Source organism: Kwoniella shandongensis, chromosome 14, assembly GCF_008629635.2.
Source record: "Kwoniella shandongensis chromosome 14, complete sequence".
NCBI classification, from domain to species: domain Eukaryota; kingdom Fungi; phylum Basidiomycota; class Tremellomycetes; order Tremellales; family Cryptococcaceae; genus Kwoniella; species Kwoniella shandongensis.
The window spans coordinates 623,982-644,588 of NC_089300.1; the positions used below are offsets into that span (position 1 = coordinate 623,982).

The following is a 20,607-nucleotide window of genomic DNA, read 5'->3' on the forward strand; positions in this document are numbered from 1 at the left end:
CCAACTGTTCGATGGTGGCGAATTACCTCCACTCGGGTATTTAATTTCATTGGCTTGATTCTCTCGGCACTGCCCCTGCGATCCGCAATTCATGCTTGCTCTCTCCCTCGATCAACTCTTGGCAGTGTTGATGCTCGGCATACTATGCCGAGAAACAGGACAGGGACAATGTGTCTGTCTGGTTAATACCGCAAGGGACCCCATGGAGCAAGTCAAAGATAGGACAAAGACGTCATGCACAGGAGGAAGAGAAGAAAGAGGATGGGCGGTCAGTTACGGCCGTATGTACAGCAGAGGTGGACATCTGTGTTCGGTAATGTATCTTACCCGTATGCAAAGCATCTATCTGTATCTTCAACCGTAACTGTATCTGCTTATCAACCTTTCTTGGCACTTGGCAAATGACAGGAACGTCACTGGATCATGATGATCATTGCATCGCATCAAACGTGCTGGGTAGATTGAACGTGCCATTAGTCTCTATCGATGGATATCCACTGTACATGTATGTATCTTGGCCACCGGCACAGGATAAGGATGAGTCACAAAATGACGCAAAGGAACAACGAGATACAGTTACGGATACAGTACAGAACACGAGTACGACGTGCATCTTCAAGTAACCTTAATATCTGCCGAAGTATGCAAATCGGACATCGCCGAGAACTTCTCAACGACAGTTGTGCCCGCGTGGGTTCCACTCCGCCCCTGAATGGCGCTATCTGCCGAACAACGACACCAAACCATCTTGAACAGAGATCCATCCATTCTCATTTCGTCTCTTCTCGTCATCCCGTCTCTATATCGGTATTGACAGCTTCACTCGGCCGATACAGCGATGTTGTCGTTCCGCTCGCTGTTGTTGCTATTAGTAACTCTGCTCGTTGTTGGACTTTCAACAACGGCGGCCGAATCGATATCCACCAGGTATGTATCTCCGTGTCCGTGTCCGTCTCCGAGGTTCAACACCGAGGTTGTCGTCCATGATCAGCTGACCTCTTCTCCCGATAGCGAAGACACCCCAGCTCCTGATACTCCTGCTCCGGCCGCCGCTGGAGGTGGTCTCTTTGGCCTTGCTAAGAAACTGATCTCTGTCGGTATCAATGGCCAGTCAACAGATCTCGAGGCGCAGCGGAAGCAGGATTCGGAAGATGGTATCGAGCGATTGACCGATGAGAATATCAAAGATGTGTTTGAGAGTGGTACCGACGATGATGTATGGGTGATCGCTGTGTGAGTGCGGGTCTATCACAACACAACAGGACAGCTCGCTGCGCACATGGAGCGAGAGTGGTACATGTCATGTCCAGATAAGCTGGACTTCGCTTGCGATGGCGTTGATCCTCCCGCTACTAATGGGGCAGACTACTCCACCGATGTTGCTCACTTCTAGCCGAAAGATACAATAGCTAATACATACTCAATGCGCCTCATAGCCACGGACTCGCCTCCGATATCCCCTCTGCAAACTTTGTGGAGATTCACAAAAACGCCTCGATTCTCGCCAATAACAACACCAAGCCTCTCGATACCAACTTCCGTTTCGCCCGTCTGAACTACCAAGACGAATGGAAGATCTGTTCGAAATGGTTATTGTTCAAACCGCCATGGCTGGTCATTGCCAGTAAGAAAGGTGAAGAGTTGAGATTCTTGAGACCCGCTCAGGTCAGGGCGGACGCAGAGTTGTTGTGGGCCGTTTTGGAGAATGGTAGATGGACAACGGCGGAAGTTTGGCAGTCCAAATGGTCTGAAGGCGGTAGTCGGTGAGTTGGACGTTTCCGCTTTCTGGTATGACAGACAATTCTTTCGTACTCCTTGCAAGTCTCGACTCTGTTCCCCTCTACGCGAACTTCAATCACTCTGCTCTACCTCACTACATTGGATTTGGATTTGTCTTCTCAACGTCTACGATCTCAACTTTGCTGACCACACCCCCTCCTTTTCCGACAGCGAATGGCTCGTCGATCTATACATCAACCTCACTGCCAAACTCTACAAATACACCGCCAACATCCCCAAATGGCCCCTCATGATACTCATCAGTATGGCAGGTCAATACCTTCTGACATGGCTACACAAGCCGTCGGGGAATAATCCCCCTGCCGGGACACCTGGTGCGCCCGCCGCAGCCGCGACGCCTGAAGAAAGGGCGGCGGTACTTAGAGACGCAGTTAAGAAGTCTGGGAGTTCCAAGGCGGAAGGGGAGGGCAAGAAAGAAAAGTAGTCAGGTGGTCGATCCGCTCGACGCGTGGCAACTTCAGACGAGAACATGAGGGGAATTGGGGAATGTGATAAGTAGCTAAAGAAATAAAGATAGATGAACAGCAGTAGAGGACAACATAACAAACTAGAAGAGCACATCATGCATTAATTTTATATTCTACTTTTTGCTATACACAATGATGTTACAGACATGATGCAGCTATATTACAGATGACCAAATGTTGCCGTACTGGCGGACCGGACCAAAGATGCACTTCCCCTCTCGTTCTCCTCGCCCATCAACCTGATATGCACTCGTGTTCACATCCCCCAAGCCCACATTACAAATTTGGCTGTCCCCATTCCCTCTTCTCCAACTTGCCCTTTCCAATCTCCCAAATCATCAATCGTCTCAAGAAAGGCATATCTTTCGCTCCAAATTCGAAGCCCTGCTTCACCAAATCTCTACCACGAGTGATCATCTCCAATGTCTGACAAGAGAAGACACCGCAATCGGAACCGTTATCTTGCTGAGGGGTGTTGTTGTTGAAGTGATCTTCCCACCCTGTGAAATCGAAGGGTTGTCCTTTCTTCTCGCGATGTTCGGCATCAAGATATTCCCTCACGGCCTAGTCACGACATTCATCACTTAGCTTTTGTGATTTCACAATGCCAATGCCGGTAATCACTTACTCTGAATACCTCTCGTCGATTACGGGTGCCATCGCCCATCGAATCGTAGTACTCTATTCGTTTATTCTCAAAATTGATAGCACAAGCTGTCCAATGCATGTTACCGAGGTTGATGGGGAAAACCAGTACGTCCAGACCGAAGATGTCGATCTAATAACCTGCATCAGTTCTCCCCTTATCTTTATTATATTTGGTTGGCGTATCACGATTTACACACCTTTTTGGTCCACCTCTTCAGCCTCGCTTTTTCGTAACCCTGCTCTGCCAACTTTTGGTAGAAGAACGAGTTCATGAAATGGGCTTTTCTCTTCGACCCGTCTGCCTTTGCTCGATCCGCCATCATCCCACAATATGCGTTCATGATCTCGTCGTCGAGCCATGTACCAGGTTTTAAGCGTCGAATCGAGTTGGCGTTGACTTCGGCTGCTGCAAGGGTAACCTTGAAAGCGGGATTTCTTAGATTATCGTTGATCTGTCACGACAGCAACGAAAGCGATCAGCGTGGAGATATGGGATGAACCGGCGGAACTGCACGTACAGCTGCTTCCTTGTCCGCCGAAAGCTTGGTTGGCACCTTGGGCTGAAGTCGCGCTTGGAGCAACTTTTCAAATTTCTCATCCTCGACCTTGAGATCGTCGAGCACTTGACTGAGATCACGCGCAGACCTAAACGGCCATCATCAGACATTTCCTCGCGTCGCAAAAGCACAGTCTCACGCACTTCTTCTTTGCTTGCGCGTACGCATCTAGACCGATCTGCTTTTTCACTTCCACTCGATATTGTTTCTGATACAGATTGAAAATGCGTCAGTATGGATACTCCAGTCACACACATACATGTCACACTCACTCGGGCAGGCGTGATTCTCTCTTCTAAAGTGGGTTTAGTGCTCGTCTGAGTACTCAGCATTCGTTGTAACGCCTCTTTCGAGTTCAAACCGGTTTGCACTGTCACCCCAGATAACATCAGCAACGTAGATTCACATAAACATTGATGTAATGTTACATACTCATGCTTGACATCATGCTCTCGTTGATCTTGGCGGCCGTAGCTTTCCCACTGAACAGACTTCGTATTCTGGCGGCCGCTTTCCCGACATTCGGATTTGGATCGTTCTCCAATTTCCTCACTCTCTCCTCTGCTACCCTTTTGTCGATCTCTTCTCTACTTCGCATGTTGGTTCGATATTTGCTTCTCCTATGCCCTCTACCTGACCGTGAGGACGTCGATGATGTGGAAGGTGATGATCTTGGGTTCTCCCAGGGGTATCTTCGTTGAGGCAGGTCGTGACCTGTAACAACAGGCCGTGAGGGTTTAGCCAGCTTGGCTCTCCTCGATGGCGATCGAGATTGCTTGTCGGGTATGGCAACAACATCATCGCTGTCGTCGAATGCTAGCGGTGTCTGAGGGGGCGAGGGCAAGGTGAGACGACTTGGTCCTGCTTCCACATTGCTGCTCGAGGGCGACGAGGAGTCAACCAGTGTTGATGAGGACTGCTCGGATTTGTCATGGTAGGCCTGGTAAGCTGACAGTTGAGTAGGTCCCGACGCTGAAGAGGGCTGAGAAGAGGTAATCCGTGTTAGGGTGGGCTCGGAATGTAGCTCGGCTGGGGAAGCGGTTGGCGATGTTTCACCCGGCGAAGGTGTAGGATTTTGCTGAGTGTGTTTTGAAGCTACTCAAAGCATCATCGTCGTAGATCAGCTTGACGATTCTTTACAAGCCGCACAAGACGCGGCATAAAGAGACTTACGCGAGGACTGGTTCATCACGATCCATTCGCTTGGTCGCAAGTACCCCCTTATGGTAGACCACAGCCCCTCGTCACGACCACCGCCGACCTGTTGGCGAACAGAAGTTGACGAATTGCGCTGCTTCTTGTTTGGCTGAACAATCAGAGTCTGCGAAGAGGATGATTGTCGTCGCTTGGTGCCCTGTTTCGACATTTGGGCGACGGTCGAGAGAGTCGGGTCGTATTAATGCGCGTTGAGAGAGAGCTGAAGAGAGGTGTGAGGTTGAAAGGAGGAATTGACCTGAAGGGAAGGTGCAGATGACGTGAGGTATCGCGTGTGTCGCCTACGACCCAAGCTATTGACAAGCAAAGGCAGAACCGTGTGTATCACTTGCGCCGTACGGTCAGCTGGTGACGTGTATGAATTTGATAGTAGTATCTCTTTGATGTCTCGATGTTGATGAAAGAAGAAGATGAAAGGTGTCGCGCTTCGAGGTAAGATTGATTGATTGATATATTTACCTGGTGCGTCTGAACGGGATCAAATTCCACTTGCTCCGGTCTTTGTTGAACATCATCGTCACTTATGCTCCGATAGTATTCTGGGTGATCATTACACACACAACAACAATCATCACTTCTATCACCTCACACTATCGTGCATTCGAGACAGATCGCTTCATTCAAATCAAAATCAACAAGGTACATCGCGCATAGGTACGACAACAGCATAAACACGTATATACACGCCTTGGGTGACTCAAGACAACACGTCGCAATAGCGACACCGACAACCATCTTCATTCTTTCCCTTCCCCCTTCTCCTTCTCCTCTCAAGAGGGTCAACGTGGTATGGCGAGTTTACAACATACGAAATCGTCTAGCGATCTATTAGCTGTGACAGAAGAGAGTAACGAGTCGGCCTTGGAACGAGATACTGTTGAGGCTGAGACAACGACGACGTCGGACTCGTCAAGTGTCAACAGTATGGCAGGTGGCGATGTCGATGTCGATGAAAAGCAGCGATTGGATTCAACGACACAAACGACTGAGACTACGGATGAGGGGAAAGATGTGGTGATGATGGATGTACAGACGGAAGGCGAAGGAGAGGGTGAAGGCGATAACCCTGAACAGATGGAGAATGTGCAAACCGAAGAGGAGTTGTTGATGCAGCAGGAGATGGAGGCGGGACCGAGTCAAGAGGGAAAACGTGTAAAGGTGTGTAGACCACACACATCCCATTCTGGGTCCTTTATGTACTGTGATGCTGTTTCTTCGTGCTGATCGCGTCACATTCCCTCTCGTCTTGCTCACTTCCGTCGCGTTCACGTCACCTCATCTCACACGACCACTTCTCAACAATCGTCGATGGCCATATTTCATCCGCCTTCAGGTGTACGAGCTACGCGATTCCTCGTGGTTCGATCGAGGTACCGGCTTCTGCAAAGGAATATACGACGATGGTCAAGATCTGGCTCTGTTGATTGTAGAATCAGAAGATACAGGTGGAGAAGGTGGTAAAGCCGAAGAACCGGGAGGGTTCCTCAAGGAAGACTTGTTATTGAGCTCAAGAGTGGAGAGAGATGATATTTATGGCAAACAACAAGGTATGTGTAGCTAAGATGAAACGTGTCCCCCCCCGTTGGAAGCATAGCTAATACAAGGGGGAAATACAGAAACGCTCATCGTTTGGACAGAACCTGCTTCTGGAATGGATATCGCTCTATCATTCCAAGATGCAGAAGGGTGTGATGATATATGGCAGTTCATCTGCGAAGTTCAAAAGCATCTGAATAACATGCCTTGTAAGCTGTCACCTTTATTTGTCCTCGTGGGAGAACGGTATCAGCTTACATCTCAACTCACGTGCCTGCAGCCGAATCGGAATCGCAAGTTCCGTCATCCTCATCACCCATTTCAGCTTCACCGATGCTCGGTGTCGGACCCTCTCAGATGTCAATGGCGGAATCGAGAGTAAATTGGCAAGTCCCTACGTTGGCGAATATCAAGTCAGTCATCCTGTAAATATATATCACTTGTCCGGTGCTGATGATGTGTTGCGCATAGGGAGCAAGAAATGTGGTTACGGATGCAAGCGAAGTCACCGATAGGGCGAGAGAGAGCAGTAGAGCACATCATCAACGAGGTGAGCTGACTGAATCCAACAGTTGCGGTATTATTGCTAAACCTGATGCTCCCCCTTCTAGGACTACATCAAGCATCTGATCTCGGTTCTCGAACAAGCTGAAGATCTGGAGAGTTTAGAAGATCTGCACGCGCTATGTTCTTTGATGCAGACTATTCGTGAGCTATAGAACGCCTTGAAGACGGACATCTGCTGATGGACATCTAGTACTATTCAACGACAACGGCATTTTCGAATACATATTACAAGACGAGATCTTCATGGGTGTGATCGGGATGCTGGAATGTCAGTATATCAATCGGCGTGGAGCGAAACGTCGCGTGCTAACTTATTGCCCTCCAGACGACCCCGAATTCCCCAACTTGAAAGCGTCTTACCGACAGTTCTTCCAAGAGACTGCCCGGTTCCGTCAAGTCGTCGAGATCAAGGACGACAATATCCGGAACAAGATTCACCAAACGTATCGTCTCCTGTATCTGAAAGATGTGGTCCTCGCTCGAGTTCTTGACGATCCTACTTTCAACATTCTCAACGGTTTCGTCTTCTTCAACCAAGTCGACATCATAAATCACATTCAGCAAAACGACTCTTTCCTCAATCAACTATTCGAGGGCTTCCGAGACCTGAACCCTGATAGCTCTGTCACCGCCAGCGAACCGCTAGACGAGAAGAAACGGGACGTCGTGATGTTCTTGCACCAACTCATGATCATGGGCAAAGGTGTCCAACTGCCTGGTCGATTGGCTCTCTATCGAAATCTTGTCGAGAGGGGATTACTGTTTGTCTGCGAGTGGGCTTTCAGACGGACGGAGGCTCAGCTCTTACATGCTGGCGCAGAAATACTTACTCTGGCCGTTGAACACGATGCGAATGTGGTCAGAATGCACGTGTTCAAGGAAGATGAGGCGAAGAGAAGGACGTTGGTGATGGAGATTATCGGATTACTACACACGACAAAGAATATGGGTTTAATGTCTCAGATGTGCGATACTCTGAAAACGCTGCTGGAGACGCCGCCGGAGACAGAGGTGAGTTGAGGCGAAATGCCATCTCTCGTTGGTGGTCAAGCTAATGAGTGCAGGTGCAGGCTTTCCTGCAGAGAAAAGAGGGGCCGTTATCTGATACATTTGGGACATATTTCTACGAGAATTGCGCGTTACATCTGTTCAAGCCGCTCCTTGAGGCGCCAGATATAAAGGCGGAGATAGCAAAGGGTGAGTACCGACCTGATCGCTTGATCCGATGATCAGTCATGCTGATGATGTCATGTGGACACAGGAAACCCCGCAAAGCTCCCCCGAGAACGAGGGGCATTGTTACAGCTTCTCGTAGAACTGCTCTCGTTCTGCGTCATCAATCATGCTCATCGCGCGTCCTACTTCATCCTCGCCAACCCGATTTCCAAGAAGGTGGCAGGGTTGTTATATGTCAAGGACAAGCCTTTACGACATGGTAGGTCTATCTGTCGGGCGTTGATCTATAAACTGACGGCCCAATCTTTAGCCTCTCTGCGATTCGTAAGAGCATGTCTGAAGACACCAAACCACTTCATCCATCGACATTATGTGAAGAACAACTTGCTCTTACCTGTCTTAGAATTGTTGGAAGATGAGAGCACGAGAGACAACATGATGAGCTCTGCTTGTATGGAGGTGTTGGATTTGATCCGCAAGGTGTGTTCGACTAATCTGAGATATCAGAACGAGCTGATCGTGGCATCTCCAACAGGACAACCTGAAAGCAATCATCAACTACCTTTTCGAGAATTACAGAGAACGTATCGAACTGCTAGGAGAGAGACCATTCCTCAGAGCATTCGTCTTTGGTCTGAAATCCCGATGGGAGATGAACAACGAGCCTCCACCACCACCTCCAGCCATCGAAGCTGAGTCCAGCAAGGCTTGGACTAGGAACGCAGAAGCGGAGGAGGAGGAATACTTCAACGGATCGGATGACGAAGAGATTGGCCCGAAACAACCTTCAGCGAGTCCGACAATTGCTGTCTCACCCACAGCTGAGAAGATTCCAGCGAAGAGAAAGAGGATGTACACACATGGTGGAGGACCGAAGAAGAGATCGACGAGAGCTGGTCCAGCCAGTCCTGTGACGGGAACGGGAACCTTGACAGCAGGCCAGAGCGCGGGTGGAGGTGCATTAGGTTTGGATTACGATGACGGATCAGATTCAGATTCTTCAGGTGGAGCATCACCAAGGATCAAACCTGACCATCTGGAACAACAAGCTTCTTCATCATCGCCGATCGTCGAATCCACACCAGCACAATCGACGGAAGAACTAGAAGAGGATTTGGGAGATGTGGCGATGCGCATGAGAGCGAAGAGACAGAGGGAAGAGGAGGAAGAAGAAGGTTTCGCAGGATTGTTAGTGGGGGGCAAACCACCGACTGCATCAACGGCAGCTACCGTTGAAAAACAAGACACGACCACGACACCAACACCTCAGACGGAAAGCAAGAAGACACCAGTCAAGGATTTGGGGAAGAAGATCAGGTTGAATTTCAAGTTGGGAGGTCGAAGCAGATGATGATGGATTTCCATGCATGGGGAAAAGTGATATGTATCTGTATATTTCAAGTATAAAGATATGACATGAAGTGACGAGTAAGAGTGCGCAGCGGAATAGATCGACGTGCATAAGCGAGAGTAGGGCAGACGAGTGTGATATGAGGAGAATGGATAAACAGTCAATGCATGATGAACTCAGGCCAGCAGCGAATCGTCCTTTTCGGATATAAGAATAAACGCCGAATGCTGCCACACCGTGAAAATAGGTATAATCGCCGATTGTGGCACTTTGCTTTTCCTCACTCAGTCCTACCATCACCCTGGTCTACCACCGTAGCATTGGACCACCAGTGTGCAACACTCTGGGTTCAGTCAGGTTCTCGTCCTCTGCGGTGAGGGTTGCGTTTGCACCAAAATCAATCTTTGGTCACTACCTACTTAGTGTAGCCTTTTGCTCTTCTCTCATCCATCAAGTCTTCTCGACCAGGTCAATAAATCTTTGTGAGTTGCTGTCATTGTTTCTTCTGTCTACGTTATAGTAGTGCTGACTGGTTTACGTTCTATAGAAAATGGGTGTAAGTCGCTCTGTCCCTTCTTGTTCCAGTCAACGTCGAAACCAAATACATCAAGGGAGATTAGATGGAGGAAGAAGAAGCAAAGAGAGGAATGATATGGGAATGATGAGAACCGGGAAAAGGAGAAAGAACAGGCATAGCTGACATAGAGATTCTTTGGTCGTTCACAGCGAGTCATCCGAGCACAGAGAAAGTCCGGTGGGATCTTCAGGTCTCACACCCACCACAACAAGAACCCTGCGAGGTTGAGGAACCTCGATTTCGCGGAGAAGAACGGTTACATCAGGGGTGTTGTGAAAGAGGTCATCCACGACGCCGGTCGGTGAGTGTTCATGCAGCAATCAGAGCGGAGCGTAGAAGTGTGAAATCGAGGGATCAGAGAAGGATGGGAGGAAGGTTGAGATGTTGGTGGGAGGGGGGAGTAGACGGATGAATGTCGTGGACAGGAGGGGATGGCTTGCTGTGTGCATCAGGGGGACGTTGGACATTCGCTGACGCTCGTGACTCTTGTGTAGAGGTGCTCCCCTCGCCACTGTCGTCTTCCGAGACCCTTACCGATACAAGCTCAAGAAGGAGACTTTCCTCGCTGCTGAGGGTATCTCCACCGGTTCTTTCATCTACTGCGGTAAGAAGGCTACCTTGAACGTCGGCAACGTCCTCCCCATCTCTCAGTGCCCCGAAGGTACCATCGTCTGCAACGTCGAAGAGAAGATCGGTGACCGAGGAGCTCTTGCCCGAACTTCCGGAAACTACGCCACCGTCATCGGTCACTCCGAGTCTGGTGTCACCCGAATCAGGATGCCCTCCGGTGCCAAGAAGACCGTCTCTTCTCGATGCCGAGCTACCGTTGGTATCATCGCTGGTGGTGGAAGAATCGACAAGCCCTTCCTCAAGGCCGGTAGGAAACACCACGCCATGCGTGCCAAGAGGAACTCTTGGCCCAGGACTCGAGGTGTGGCTATGAACCCCGTTGACCATCCCCACGGTGGTGGTAACCATCAAGTGAGTGCCTTCTCTACCTCCTCAAGACGAATCAATGCTGATATTCATCGCTACTACAGCACATTGGTCACGCTTCCACTATGGCCCGAGACTCTTCCGCTGGTCAAAAGGCTGGTCTCATCGCCGCCAGAAGGACTGGTCTTCTCGTGAGTACACTCAGCTCTGCTTGTCCAAAGCACATTGCTGACCAGCACTTATTCACCCATCGCAGAGAGGTACCGCTGGAAAGACTGTCGACACTGCTTAAGCGATTGGGCTTTGAGCGTGGCGATGGCGATGAGGACGAGCAGGACGGAGTTGAGTGGTGGTGCAATACGGATTTTGCACCGGGATGTAGGATGGGAGAGGGCTTGTACACAAACTTTCTCCTTTATGCAGACTCCTTCGACGAGCACGAGCGCCGAGTTGTCCTCTAGCTCAGATCATGTCCAAATGTTGCTCCGTGGCGTGCTTTTTGGGTTACGTTGAATGCTGCCACATGGTTTTCGGGTGAAGCGACGTCACACAACGCACACAGAGTTACGGCGAGTTGCATCGTCGAGATTTGTTGACAAATAATCCTACGATTCCTTGCTTCTTCGCTTTCATTCCTTTGCCGATCTGAACTACAGTTCAAACTCCTTTCCTATCATTCCGTTCACCATCAACATGCGGGTGACGATCAGCAAAGTCCAATAACCTCTTGCTCTGGAAATTTTGACCCTTCCCCGCTTGTCCGACACCTAGTTCTCGTACAGCTTGACACTAAGAGCGCGAGTGTCGATCTCGATTGAAATGCAGCAGAATATTCGCCAGCAGAGGGTCTCATCGCCTGCTCGTAGAAGTGCAGCTGAGCTAGATCGGTACGTCGCGTGTCCTCTTCAATCTTTCCACCGACTGTGATACGTTGTGTACGAGCTATCGGTTCTTGTCCGCTCGGTCCCGACGATCTATTGTCCGACACAATTGACTGACTTCATCGTCCCCACGTAGCGATGCGAAATCTGAAGCGGAGAGATTAAAGGTCATCTTGAAGGCTCAGCCGCCTTGGTCCAAGGAGGTAGAATTGTACAGACAACAGTGAGTCAGGATGTTCCAGCTTCCTCGGCTGTGTGCGGTGGCGTCAGTCATCCTGGCACTTCCACCCGAGCTGTTCTTCCTTCGAGTATGTCACGCTGATACCTGCTTTTGCCCACACTAGATGTCGGAATCTCCACTTGACGATCCTCTTCTCTCATCCTCTCTCACCCTATGCTCAATCTCTCGATTCATTATGGCATCATACCACCTATCTCCTCATCCAGGCTTATCGAGATCTTATCGCCCACCTTTCCTCCTCTGCAACAGCAGTAGGAGGAGCAGGGGGTAATCGTCGTCGTGGTGGATCACCTAATTCGAATCCGAACGCTTCCGAATTGAAGAAGACGATCACTCGATTCCGACAAGCTTTATCGTCCGAGGAGACATTCTACAAATCGTTAATCTCACGTTTGGTCCGTTTTTACGGTCTTGCAGAAGTAGGCGATTGCGCTTCATATCTCGCAGAAGCGAAGATCCCTATCGGCGGCGATGAAGGATCATTCGAAGGCGTGGCGGGTGCGGGTGCGGGTGCTGGTGTAGGCCAGGAGAAGAAGGAGAAGATCGGATTGGTATATAAGGGTCTTATATGTCTTGGTGATCTCGAGAGATACAAGGAGCAGTATCGAGAAGTGACGAATAATAGAGGGGCAAAGGCAGCAGGGAGGAACGAAGAGAAGTTTGCAGCGGCGAGGAGGTATTATGAGATTGCAAGGGGTCTGATACCTGATGATGGTGAGTTTGGGTCACCCTGTTAGACAAACAGGAAAGTAAGCTGATCAAGAATCTGCACGGCGATTGTTGCAGGCCTCGCTTTCAACCAGCTCGCTGTCATATCCACTTACCTCTCTGACAACTTCTCCACCACCTATTTCTACTTCCGAGCTCTTGCAATCCGCAACGCGTTCCGGAATATCGATGATATCGTCTACCGATTTCTGGGCAAGAATTGGGAGAAATGGCGCTCAAAGCAGAAGGAGGGGCATGTCGAAGAGGGGAGAGACGAGGTAGAGCTTTGGCAGGAGAAGCTGGTCGTGCTTGTTGGGATCTTGTATCTCAAGGCGGGGTGGGTGTACACTCATGACTTTGGCCAAGATGGACGGCGCACGGCGCTGACAATGAGATGGTGTATTGCAGCTTTACTTTCCTTCCTTCGATCCAGCCATCCGTTCTCGAAAGACTTGGACAACTCGTCAAATCCCGTCGTCTAGGCGCGGAGATGATCGTCAAGACGACATCCGTTATCATTGCCTCGCACTATCGAGCACGATCGACCGCCGGCATCGAGCCAGATCCGAAACTCATACAACGATCACACGAAGCCGAGACTAAAGCCCTCGAGTTCCTTCTTGCCGCTTTTACCGTACTGCTACGGATCGGTGCCGAAGAGGTCGAGGAAGCTCGAGCGAGCAATGTTGGCGAGAGTGCTCTGGCCGTCGACGGCGATGATGAAGTGGACGATCAGCTCCCACAATACATCACCGCTGTACTGAGGAGGATCTTACCCTCTTTACGAATCGTGTCGAAATGGATCAAGCTTGATCTCGAATACATTTCGCGACAAGCACCTTCTCCACCACTCGATACCTTTTGGGCGTCATATAGACGGTTCATCGATGCCATCTCTTCCGTCTTTCCAATCGCAAAGCTCCCATCGTTGTCTGATCCCCTGGAAGAAGATACGGACATGAGAGGCTTCTCACCCCTTCAAAGAGGAATGACTTCGGAAGGAGGCTTGACCAGAACCACGTCGACAGACATTGGACGCGTTGACGGTCTCGCGAGACGGGATTTTCATCCAAACGAAGAACAACTCATGCGTCTTGCCGACCTCCAAGTCGACGCAAAGCTCATCATACAGAGTCAAGTGAGTAGGGATTGTGGAACCCCGTGTCATTAACACAATTGATTTTGGTCATTCAGGTTGGCGGAGCTTTGATTAACGGTCATGCTCAACATATCGATTCTGGGTCACTCATCGCACAACGAGATCAAGATGTTAGCGATGTCGCATCTGTCAGCACGCAGACAGAGGATGATCCGGTGAACATGGCAATGCGCGCGACTCTCGGGACGGGAAGCAGCATCGGCGACGAGGAAGAGGAAGAAGAAGTGATTCTCTGGGGCAAGGGGTAAGTTATGATTTCACTGTCCGCACGGCTTGAGCTGATCCATCTCGATCAGTCCTGCCCCAGTACTCTCCCCAAATACTTCGGCTCCTGGTCCGCAGCATGATCCTTTCGCTGTCCCCTTATCTAATGGAGGCGTGAATCGACCCAAACCGACCGCATACGACCTGCTCCAAAATCTCATGCTGGAATCCACTCCCACTCCCGCGGTCCAAACGTCCGGCGCTGTGCCAGAGTCCACGCCCTCGCCTGGGCTAAACGCCCATCAAGGCCCTGCAGCTGGACAAGCGAGCGGAGGAAGTGCGTTGTTGTTCGGCACAGCCGGGGGACAGAACGGTAGTATTTGGTCCATGACGAGAGAGGAGAGTGCGAAAGGACAAAAGAGAGCGAGTATTCAAAATATCGCAGCGATATGGAATCAGCCGACCCCGACGAGCGGCCCTGCTGTGACTGCACCGCCCCAAGCACACCCCTTCGTTCAAGCTCAAGTCCAGGTACCACCCCTACAGTCGAGTCCTGGTAACCATTACGCATCGAGCCAACAACATGCTTACCCACACCAAGGTCAAGCGTATCCACCCTCTCATCCTACGTGGGGAATGGCGAATGTCCCTCTTCCACAATCGTACCCGTATGGTGGGGAAGCACCGGGCCCAGGACAGGTTCCATTTTACGCCTCACCGGCATATTATGGCGCAGGCGCACAGTATGCGAATTGGGGCGGGGGAGGGGGAGGAGCGAATCAACATCCACCATGAGCGGCGACATGGATCAGTGCATTGTGGACTCTCAACTTACTCGAATGGTCGAGCAACGACCTGCTCAATCCATCTGTTTCGCCAAAGCTCCATTGCCACCTATTTTCCTCTTCGTGTCAGTCAAGGAGGTCGAGAAACCATACCAGAATTGCCACTACGGAACAGGAGGGATGCGCTATTGTGGCGGAATGAGCAGTGTGGACAACACTGCTTTTGCGTACAAGTAGCTCATAGATCAAGCGATGTATGCTGTGCTGTTGACGAATGTGAATGATGTTGCATTGCTGTGTGTGACTCAAGACTACATGATTGGGATGTATCACTGTGTCGAGCCTCTACCTCCAAGATCCTCAAGCACGAGCACCCTTGCCTATGCCTTCCTATGAATACTGACTGCTTTTGCTGTTAAAGTCACTCATGACCCAGTCTACTTGCTCTCTCCATCACCCTTTGACAGATCGAAGACCTTCAACCAACCGTCCCACCTATCATCCCACGTCACCTCCTTTTCAGGCTTAACAATCTCCCACCCTTCTTCATTACCTGTCCATCTCAGTTCCTTCTTCTTCCTTTCCTCTTTCAGCTCGTCCAACCTCACCACCTTCCCAGTCTTCTTCTCTTCATCAGTCTGTTCCCTCTCTCCATATTCGTATTTCCTCGCTTCTTCCACTCTGGGAGCTAGGGCATCGTAATAATCTTTTCGGGCTGTGGCTATTCTCTCTGGAAGTTGTTTAGCTGCTTTGTTATAGTATTTCTCATTATCACGATCGAATTCCAAATCACTGGGATGGAGTGGTCTTGTGGTAGATTCGATGAGGGCGATAGCGGCTTGTGATCCTGCAAGAACACGATGTCGTTCGTTGAACCATGATGCGATCATATTTGGGATTTGGGTGAATCCGACATGTGATACGAAAGGAAGTAAGAGGATAGGTGGTTGAGCAGGTAAGGGTGAGGGGGGGACATGCCAATGTTGTGGAATTTGAGAAGTGGAGTTGGTTGTGGTCGAGGAAATGTCGTGGACAGGTGGGGTAGGTCGAGAGAGGAATCCTAGTCCACCGATAGGTTTTGATGGAGAAGGTGCACCACCACCCGTAGTCTCAGGCGATGTGACTGCTGCCGTTGCAGCTGGATCGACCAACTTCTCTTCTGACTCAACCTGACCCATCTCTTCAAGCTTGGGCTCGAACACACCATCATTTTTCAATTTCGCTTCCACCTCTTTCTCCCAATCCCACTCGTCCACACCACCCATCCAACCTCTTCTCAACCCTTCCGTAAACTCTTTCAAACTCTGTCTTCCGACCAAGACGATCCCCCCTTCAAGCTCTTTCTGTCTCACTTCGTCGGGGGACAGAACACCTGGTAAGTCGAGTCGGGGTGGGATAGGCTCGAGTCCAAGAGCTTGTCTTCGAGTAGAGAGGATCTGCGCATGGACTTGACGGGTTATGGAGCCGTGTAAGGGGGAGGTGGGGAGATGGTAATCTATCCCGGCGGCAACGAGGTATGGCTGGGAGGGAAGAGAGAATCAGCGATGTTCTGGCGGATGATTGGGGCTTGATAAAGCATGACAACGACCACGATAGTAAAGACCTAGCAGATTCGGCCCAAGGATCTCATGTCGTGAAATGATGGGAACACAAGGCGGAACAAGGAGAAAGACAAAGTCCAAACAGGCAGACTTGCAGACATCGAGCTCGCTTCTCCCAGACTCTTTGCTGTTTCGGCACTTCGAAATCCATTCAACTCTTCACGAACAGCACTTCCAAGTCTACTCCCGAACCCAAGCCCAAGCTAGAACGTAATATCGTGCCGCCCGCAACTCACCTTGACATATTTCCTAAAATGCCTCAAAGCTCTATCTTCATCATCATCCCCACCCCATTTCCCTCCCCAAACCACAACCTGTCTCGGCACGCCCAGACTCCCCCCTGGAAGGGGTTCTTGACCGTGCGCTTCGACTCTGGAGATAGTCTCCTTCTTGATTCGTTTACATTCCGACCTGTCATAATAGTATGTTGCAGAGACAGAACCGAGTATCGTCCAGAATATTAACCAGTTTCGCGAGGGAAGACGAGGTTTGTAAAGTAGTACGGATCGAGGAAGACCAGTATGTTCGAGAGCTGATCTGAATCCTGTCAAAGGTTCAAGTGGAGCAGCAGCGCCAGGCTTTACCCCAGAGCCAGCGCCAGCCGCAGGGGCAGCAGGTGCTGGTGCAGCTGGAGCAGAAGGAGTGGAGGCGGGAGACGCTCCTCCAGGAGTGGGAGGAAGAGCGGGCGAAGCACCGTAATTCCCCTGCGCAGGAGGTGGTGTAGGAGGAGGGGGAGCGGGAGGTGTGGGTGTGGGGTCCGACATGGTGTCGATACAGATTGATGAACAGTATAAACACTCTACACAGAAAAAGTTGGAAATCTCATGTGAGTGACCGAATTTTGAGATCGGCTCGCAACTCTCTCGTAGTGCAAACCAACCAGTGTGGCACGTGATTATGGTCCGCTCTACTCTCATTTAGTACGTGTTTTCTGTTCTCAGCCTGTAGCGTTTAGATGCAGCGCTTAGATCGACAATGATGCACGCACAGGTGCTGGCACTCATGGTTGCCCGGTAACAGTTGCTCAAACATGGCTTCACCAGCCATTGCAAATGCACATCTTAGTCTTAGCGACCAAGTAAGTGCCCGTGACCCGTTCAGCACTGCCCCGCTCAATGCCCATTCAAATACACCCCCCGCTCACACGCATTATCTCTTCATCCACAATCAATCAGCTACGAAAACGTGTGCTGCAGACTAGTGATATTTCAAAGGAAAAACGAATTCATGATCAGATCACAGAACGGGGGGAGGAAGGGCATAAAAGGTAAAAAGGAAGCTTTGTTATGTTTCGAGACCGTAAAAAACAGAGTTGAGAGGGGGTAACGCCAAAACCCGATTGATGAGATACTTGGTATTGGTTTATAATGATCACTCTGCACTACGTCTAGGCCGCAGGGGCAGCCTCTTCCTTTGGTGCCGCGGCGCCCTCCTCCTTGTTCTCTGCGATGACAACGGAAATGTCAGCTCATATTCCTCCCATGCAAGACAGAGAATCACTGACCAGGGTCGTGCATGTCCGAAGTCCACAAGGTAAGGTTGTCTCGGAGGAGCTGCATGATGAGGGTAGAGTCCCTGATCGCTTGCTGTCAGCTTCCAATCAATCGCTGCTGATTTCCCAAACCCACTTGTACGATTCCTCGGAAAGGGTGTCGAGCTCAGCAATGGCATCATCGAAAGCCTGCTTGGCGAGGTGGCACGCTCGGTCGGGGCTGTTGAGGATCTCGTAGCTGCGAAGTGGATCAGCGCTGTTCTTCACCGACACTAAAGCAACTCACTAGAAGACCGAGAAGTTAAGAGCAAGACCAAGTCGGATGGGGTGGGTAGGAGGAAGCTCAGTAACGGCAACGTCGGAAGCGGCCTTGTAGGCCTCGAGGGACTTGTCGGCAGAGTCCTTTCGCTTGTCACCGGTAGCGAACTCGGCGAGGTATCGGTGGTAGTCTCCCATCCTGCTCAATAGTCAGCGACGCGCTTTCTCAAATAACAGAAGATCGCTTACATCTTGTGGTAGAACACCTTGGATTCACCAGAGGCGGCAGAGGGGATGAGGTGCTTGTCGAGAACCTCAAGGATGTCCTCACAGATCTTGGCGAGCTCGGCCTCGATCTTCTCTCGGTAAGACTTGATCATGGAAACCTGAGCCTCGTTGCCTTTGGACTCCTCCTTCTGCTCGATGGAGGAGACGATTCGCCAAGAAGCACGTCGGGCACCGATGACGTTCTTGTAGGCAACGGAAAGGAGATTACGCTCCTCAACGGTGAGCTCCTGGTCGGATGAGGCGACGGACTTCATGTTCTCGACCATCTCTGCAGTGGATGTCAGTGCGCGTCTCTACGTCTAGGGAGGCGATTGTACTCACCCTCGTATCGCTCGGCCTGCTCAGCGAGCTTGGCGAGGTAAACGGAATCTTCCCGGTTAGACATCTGTGTGGCGATGGAAGCAAGGAGGTTGGGATGGAAGATGTTGGTCAGCGGCGATTCTCATAACATTGTAGTGTTGCGGGCACGGGACAAGGAGCGTGAGATGGGCCGTTCATGGAGGTGATCTCATCGGCCCTCACAACGGAGTGACGTGAGACCCCTTTCCAACGCGACGGATTGCCACGCGCTTAAACGTGAAGCAAGAGTCTCCCCGACATCTCGACATCGATGCTCAATGCGCCAGCCACGAAGCCAGAGGGTGTGCTATCGCGCAGGACATGGAGGTATCCTATCACTCAGATAGCACGGGCTTGAAACGGTTGATCGAGGACGGGCGCGTCTTGGTCCGACGTGGGAAAGAAGACGACCATTACTCACTTTGAAGGTATCTGTTGTATGCAATAGCAGTTTGATTGTCGTGTTCGTGTTCGTACGCGACGGACGGAAGTTGATTGATACGAAAGGAAGTCGTTGAACGATAATTGAATAGATGGAGGTCGAGAGCAGAGAGTAAAGTAGAAAGCGGTGTCAGCACGGTTTCCCAATGGTCTGTGGGACGAAGAACAAAGAGAGCTGTCGGGGTGCGTTTGACCGACGTCACATTCGCAGCAGTGAAGGGGTAGAGAGACAAAGGAGGGGATGGTGAGAGTAATCGATATGTGAGAGGCTGATGGAAGGCGGTGATAGGTTGGATGACTCCACCGCGTCCGCTAGCTTCCCTCCCACCGAGATTACTCGTCCGACAACGCTCATCCATCCCTTCCTCTCCCCCGTCCATTCATGCATCGTATGTGGATGAAGGGATTATGTACTCACGTGAATAAGTGGATGTATGTGAGATAAAGAGAGTGTCAAAGTAGTAGTATCAAAGTATTGATGACTAGTAGAATGCAAAGGAATATGGGGGTGTTGAGTTGTTAGTGGTTGGTTGGTTGGTTGGATGGATGTGAGGTGGAAGGGACGATTAATGCGCGCAGAGGTGTGTAGTGCAGGCTGTGAGGTGTGTTTAATGCCTGCTAATGGTAATAGGGCTGGCTATTACTTCGGTGCTATTGTAATGGGATGTGGGTTGGTATTGTATGTGGGGAACAACGAGAGAGAGGGAGAGAGGGAGAGAGGGAGGGGAGCGAGGGAACAGGGGGGCGAGGGAATAAAGGGTCCTGCTCTCAATACCTCATAATCTCAACCTCAATCAACCAGACACATGTGGCACTAGGAATGGCGCGAGATCAGAGACAGGCTCATCTCTCGGCGTTATACGGTGTTATAAACCACCAGCGGCAACAGGGCATATGCGCGAGGCGCGTGCGTCATCATCCGCTCAAGTTGACGTGGCGGGATCAAAATGGATCCGGGAACTGATATCATTAGGCACAACTGACACCAGAGGCATTAGGCACGCCAATTGAAAGATCAGCGTGGGTAACCCAGCATCAAGACCGGTCGGTGCCGAGCTCGAGTTATAGATTGTTCCAAGCTTCGGTTGCTCAATCTGTTGCAGTTGTAACTTGCTTTTCATCTACATATCCCAGTGTACTTGTTGTCAATCTTACACACGCCCAGGAAACTTACAATCTCAAGCTCGTCGCCGACAAGCCAGACCTGACGCAATCTTTTCCGGCTGGAAAAACATCGTAGCTCTTCACTCCTCCACCGGCGACTGTCCCGGCCAAGCGGACATACTCTACATCTCATCAAGTCAAGTCGTGACAATATAAGCCCGAAATCGTTACTTGAATCTGCCTACCCACGGCTCCTATCCACACTCAACCACTTCC

At 50.6% G+C, this 20,607-nt stretch overlaps 7 protein-coding genes across 7 annotated transcripts; 4 read left to right on the forward strand and 3 right to left on the reverse strand.

The window, feature by feature from the left end:
- Positions 1-642: 642 nt before the first annotated feature.
- On the forward strand, positions 643-2,224 carry CI109_107320 (uncharacterized protein; the record flags this gene model as incomplete). The annotated part of the gene is made up of 5 exons (XM_032005896.2): positions 643-690; positions 818-927; positions 1,012-1,233; positions 1,437-1,763; positions 1,951-2,224. 5 exons carry the CDS (start codon positions 643-645, stop codon positions 2,222-2,224), a joined length of 981 nt encoding a protein of 326 aa, XP_031859903.2.
- A 319-nt stretch (positions 2,225-2,543) lies between these two features.
- CI109_107321 (uncharacterized protein) lies at positions 2,544-4,838 on the reverse strand (the record flags this gene model as incomplete). The annotated part of the gene is made up of 8 exons (XM_032005895.1): positions 2,544-2,831; positions 2,896-3,045; positions 3,113-3,367; positions 3,434-3,560; positions 3,616-3,680; positions 3,745-3,842; positions 3,905-4,567; positions 4,646-4,838. The coding sequence occupies 8 exons, from the start codon at positions 4,836-4,838 to the stop codon at positions 2,544-2,546; spliced, it is 1,839 nt and encodes a 612-aa protein (XP_031859902.1).
- A 638-nt stretch (positions 4,839-5,476) lies between these two features.
- CI109_107322 (uncharacterized protein) lies at positions 5,477-9,317 on the forward strand (the record flags this gene model as incomplete). Its single annotated transcript, XM_032005894.1, has 12 exons — positions 5,477-5,845; positions 6,021-6,234; positions 6,304-6,432; positions 6,504-6,636; positions 6,695-6,773; positions 6,835-6,931; positions 6,981-7,058; positions 7,116-7,801; positions 7,861-7,987; positions 8,052-8,225; positions 8,277-8,446; positions 8,502-9,317. 12 exons carry the CDS (start codon positions 5,477-5,479, stop codon positions 9,315-9,317), a joined length of 3,072 nt encoding a protein of 1,023 aa, XP_031859901.1.
- A 550-nt stretch (positions 9,318-9,867) lies between these two features.
- On the forward strand, positions 9,868-11,122 carry CI109_107323 (60S ribosomal protein uL2; the record flags this gene model as incomplete). Its single annotated transcript, XM_032005893.1, has 5 exons — positions 9,868-9,873; positions 10,044-10,195; positions 10,389-10,875; positions 10,935-11,021; positions 11,087-11,122. The coding sequence occupies 5 exons, from the start codon at positions 9,868-9,870 to the stop codon at positions 11,120-11,122; spliced, it is 768 nt and encodes a 255-aa protein (XP_031859900.1).
- A 401-nt stretch (positions 11,123-11,523) lies between these two features.
- On the forward strand, positions 11,524-14,818 carry CI109_107324 (uncharacterized protein; the record flags this gene model as incomplete). The annotated part of the gene is made up of 8 exons (XM_032005892.2): positions 11,524-11,529; positions 11,602-11,717; positions 11,848-11,934; positions 12,056-12,666; positions 12,739-12,997; positions 13,069-13,798; positions 13,855-14,063; positions 14,116-14,818. 8 exons carry the CDS (start codon positions 11,524-11,526, stop codon positions 14,816-14,818), a joined length of 2,721 nt encoding a protein of 906 aa, XP_031859899.2.
- A 427-nt stretch (positions 14,819-15,245) lies between these two features.
- CI109_107325 (uncharacterized protein) lies at positions 15,246-17,173 on the reverse strand (the record flags this gene model as incomplete). The annotated part of the gene is made up of 2 exons (XM_032005891.1): positions 15,246-16,328; positions 16,646-17,173. The coding sequence occupies 2 exons, from the start codon at positions 17,171-17,173 to the stop codon at positions 15,246-15,248; spliced, it is 1,611 nt and encodes a 536-aa protein (XP_031859898.1).
- Positions 17,174-17,796: 623 nt separating this feature from the next.
- CI109_107326 (protein BMH1) lies at positions 17,797-18,832 on the reverse strand (the record flags this gene model as incomplete). The annotated part of the gene is made up of 6 exons (XM_032005890.1): positions 17,797-17,852; positions 17,914-17,984; positions 18,038-18,139; positions 18,188-18,358; positions 18,409-18,715; positions 18,769-18,832. The coding sequence occupies 6 exons, from the start codon at positions 18,830-18,832 to the stop codon at positions 17,797-17,799; spliced, it is 771 nt and encodes a 256-aa protein (XP_031859897.1).
- Positions 18,833-20,607: the final 1,775 nt, after the last annotated feature.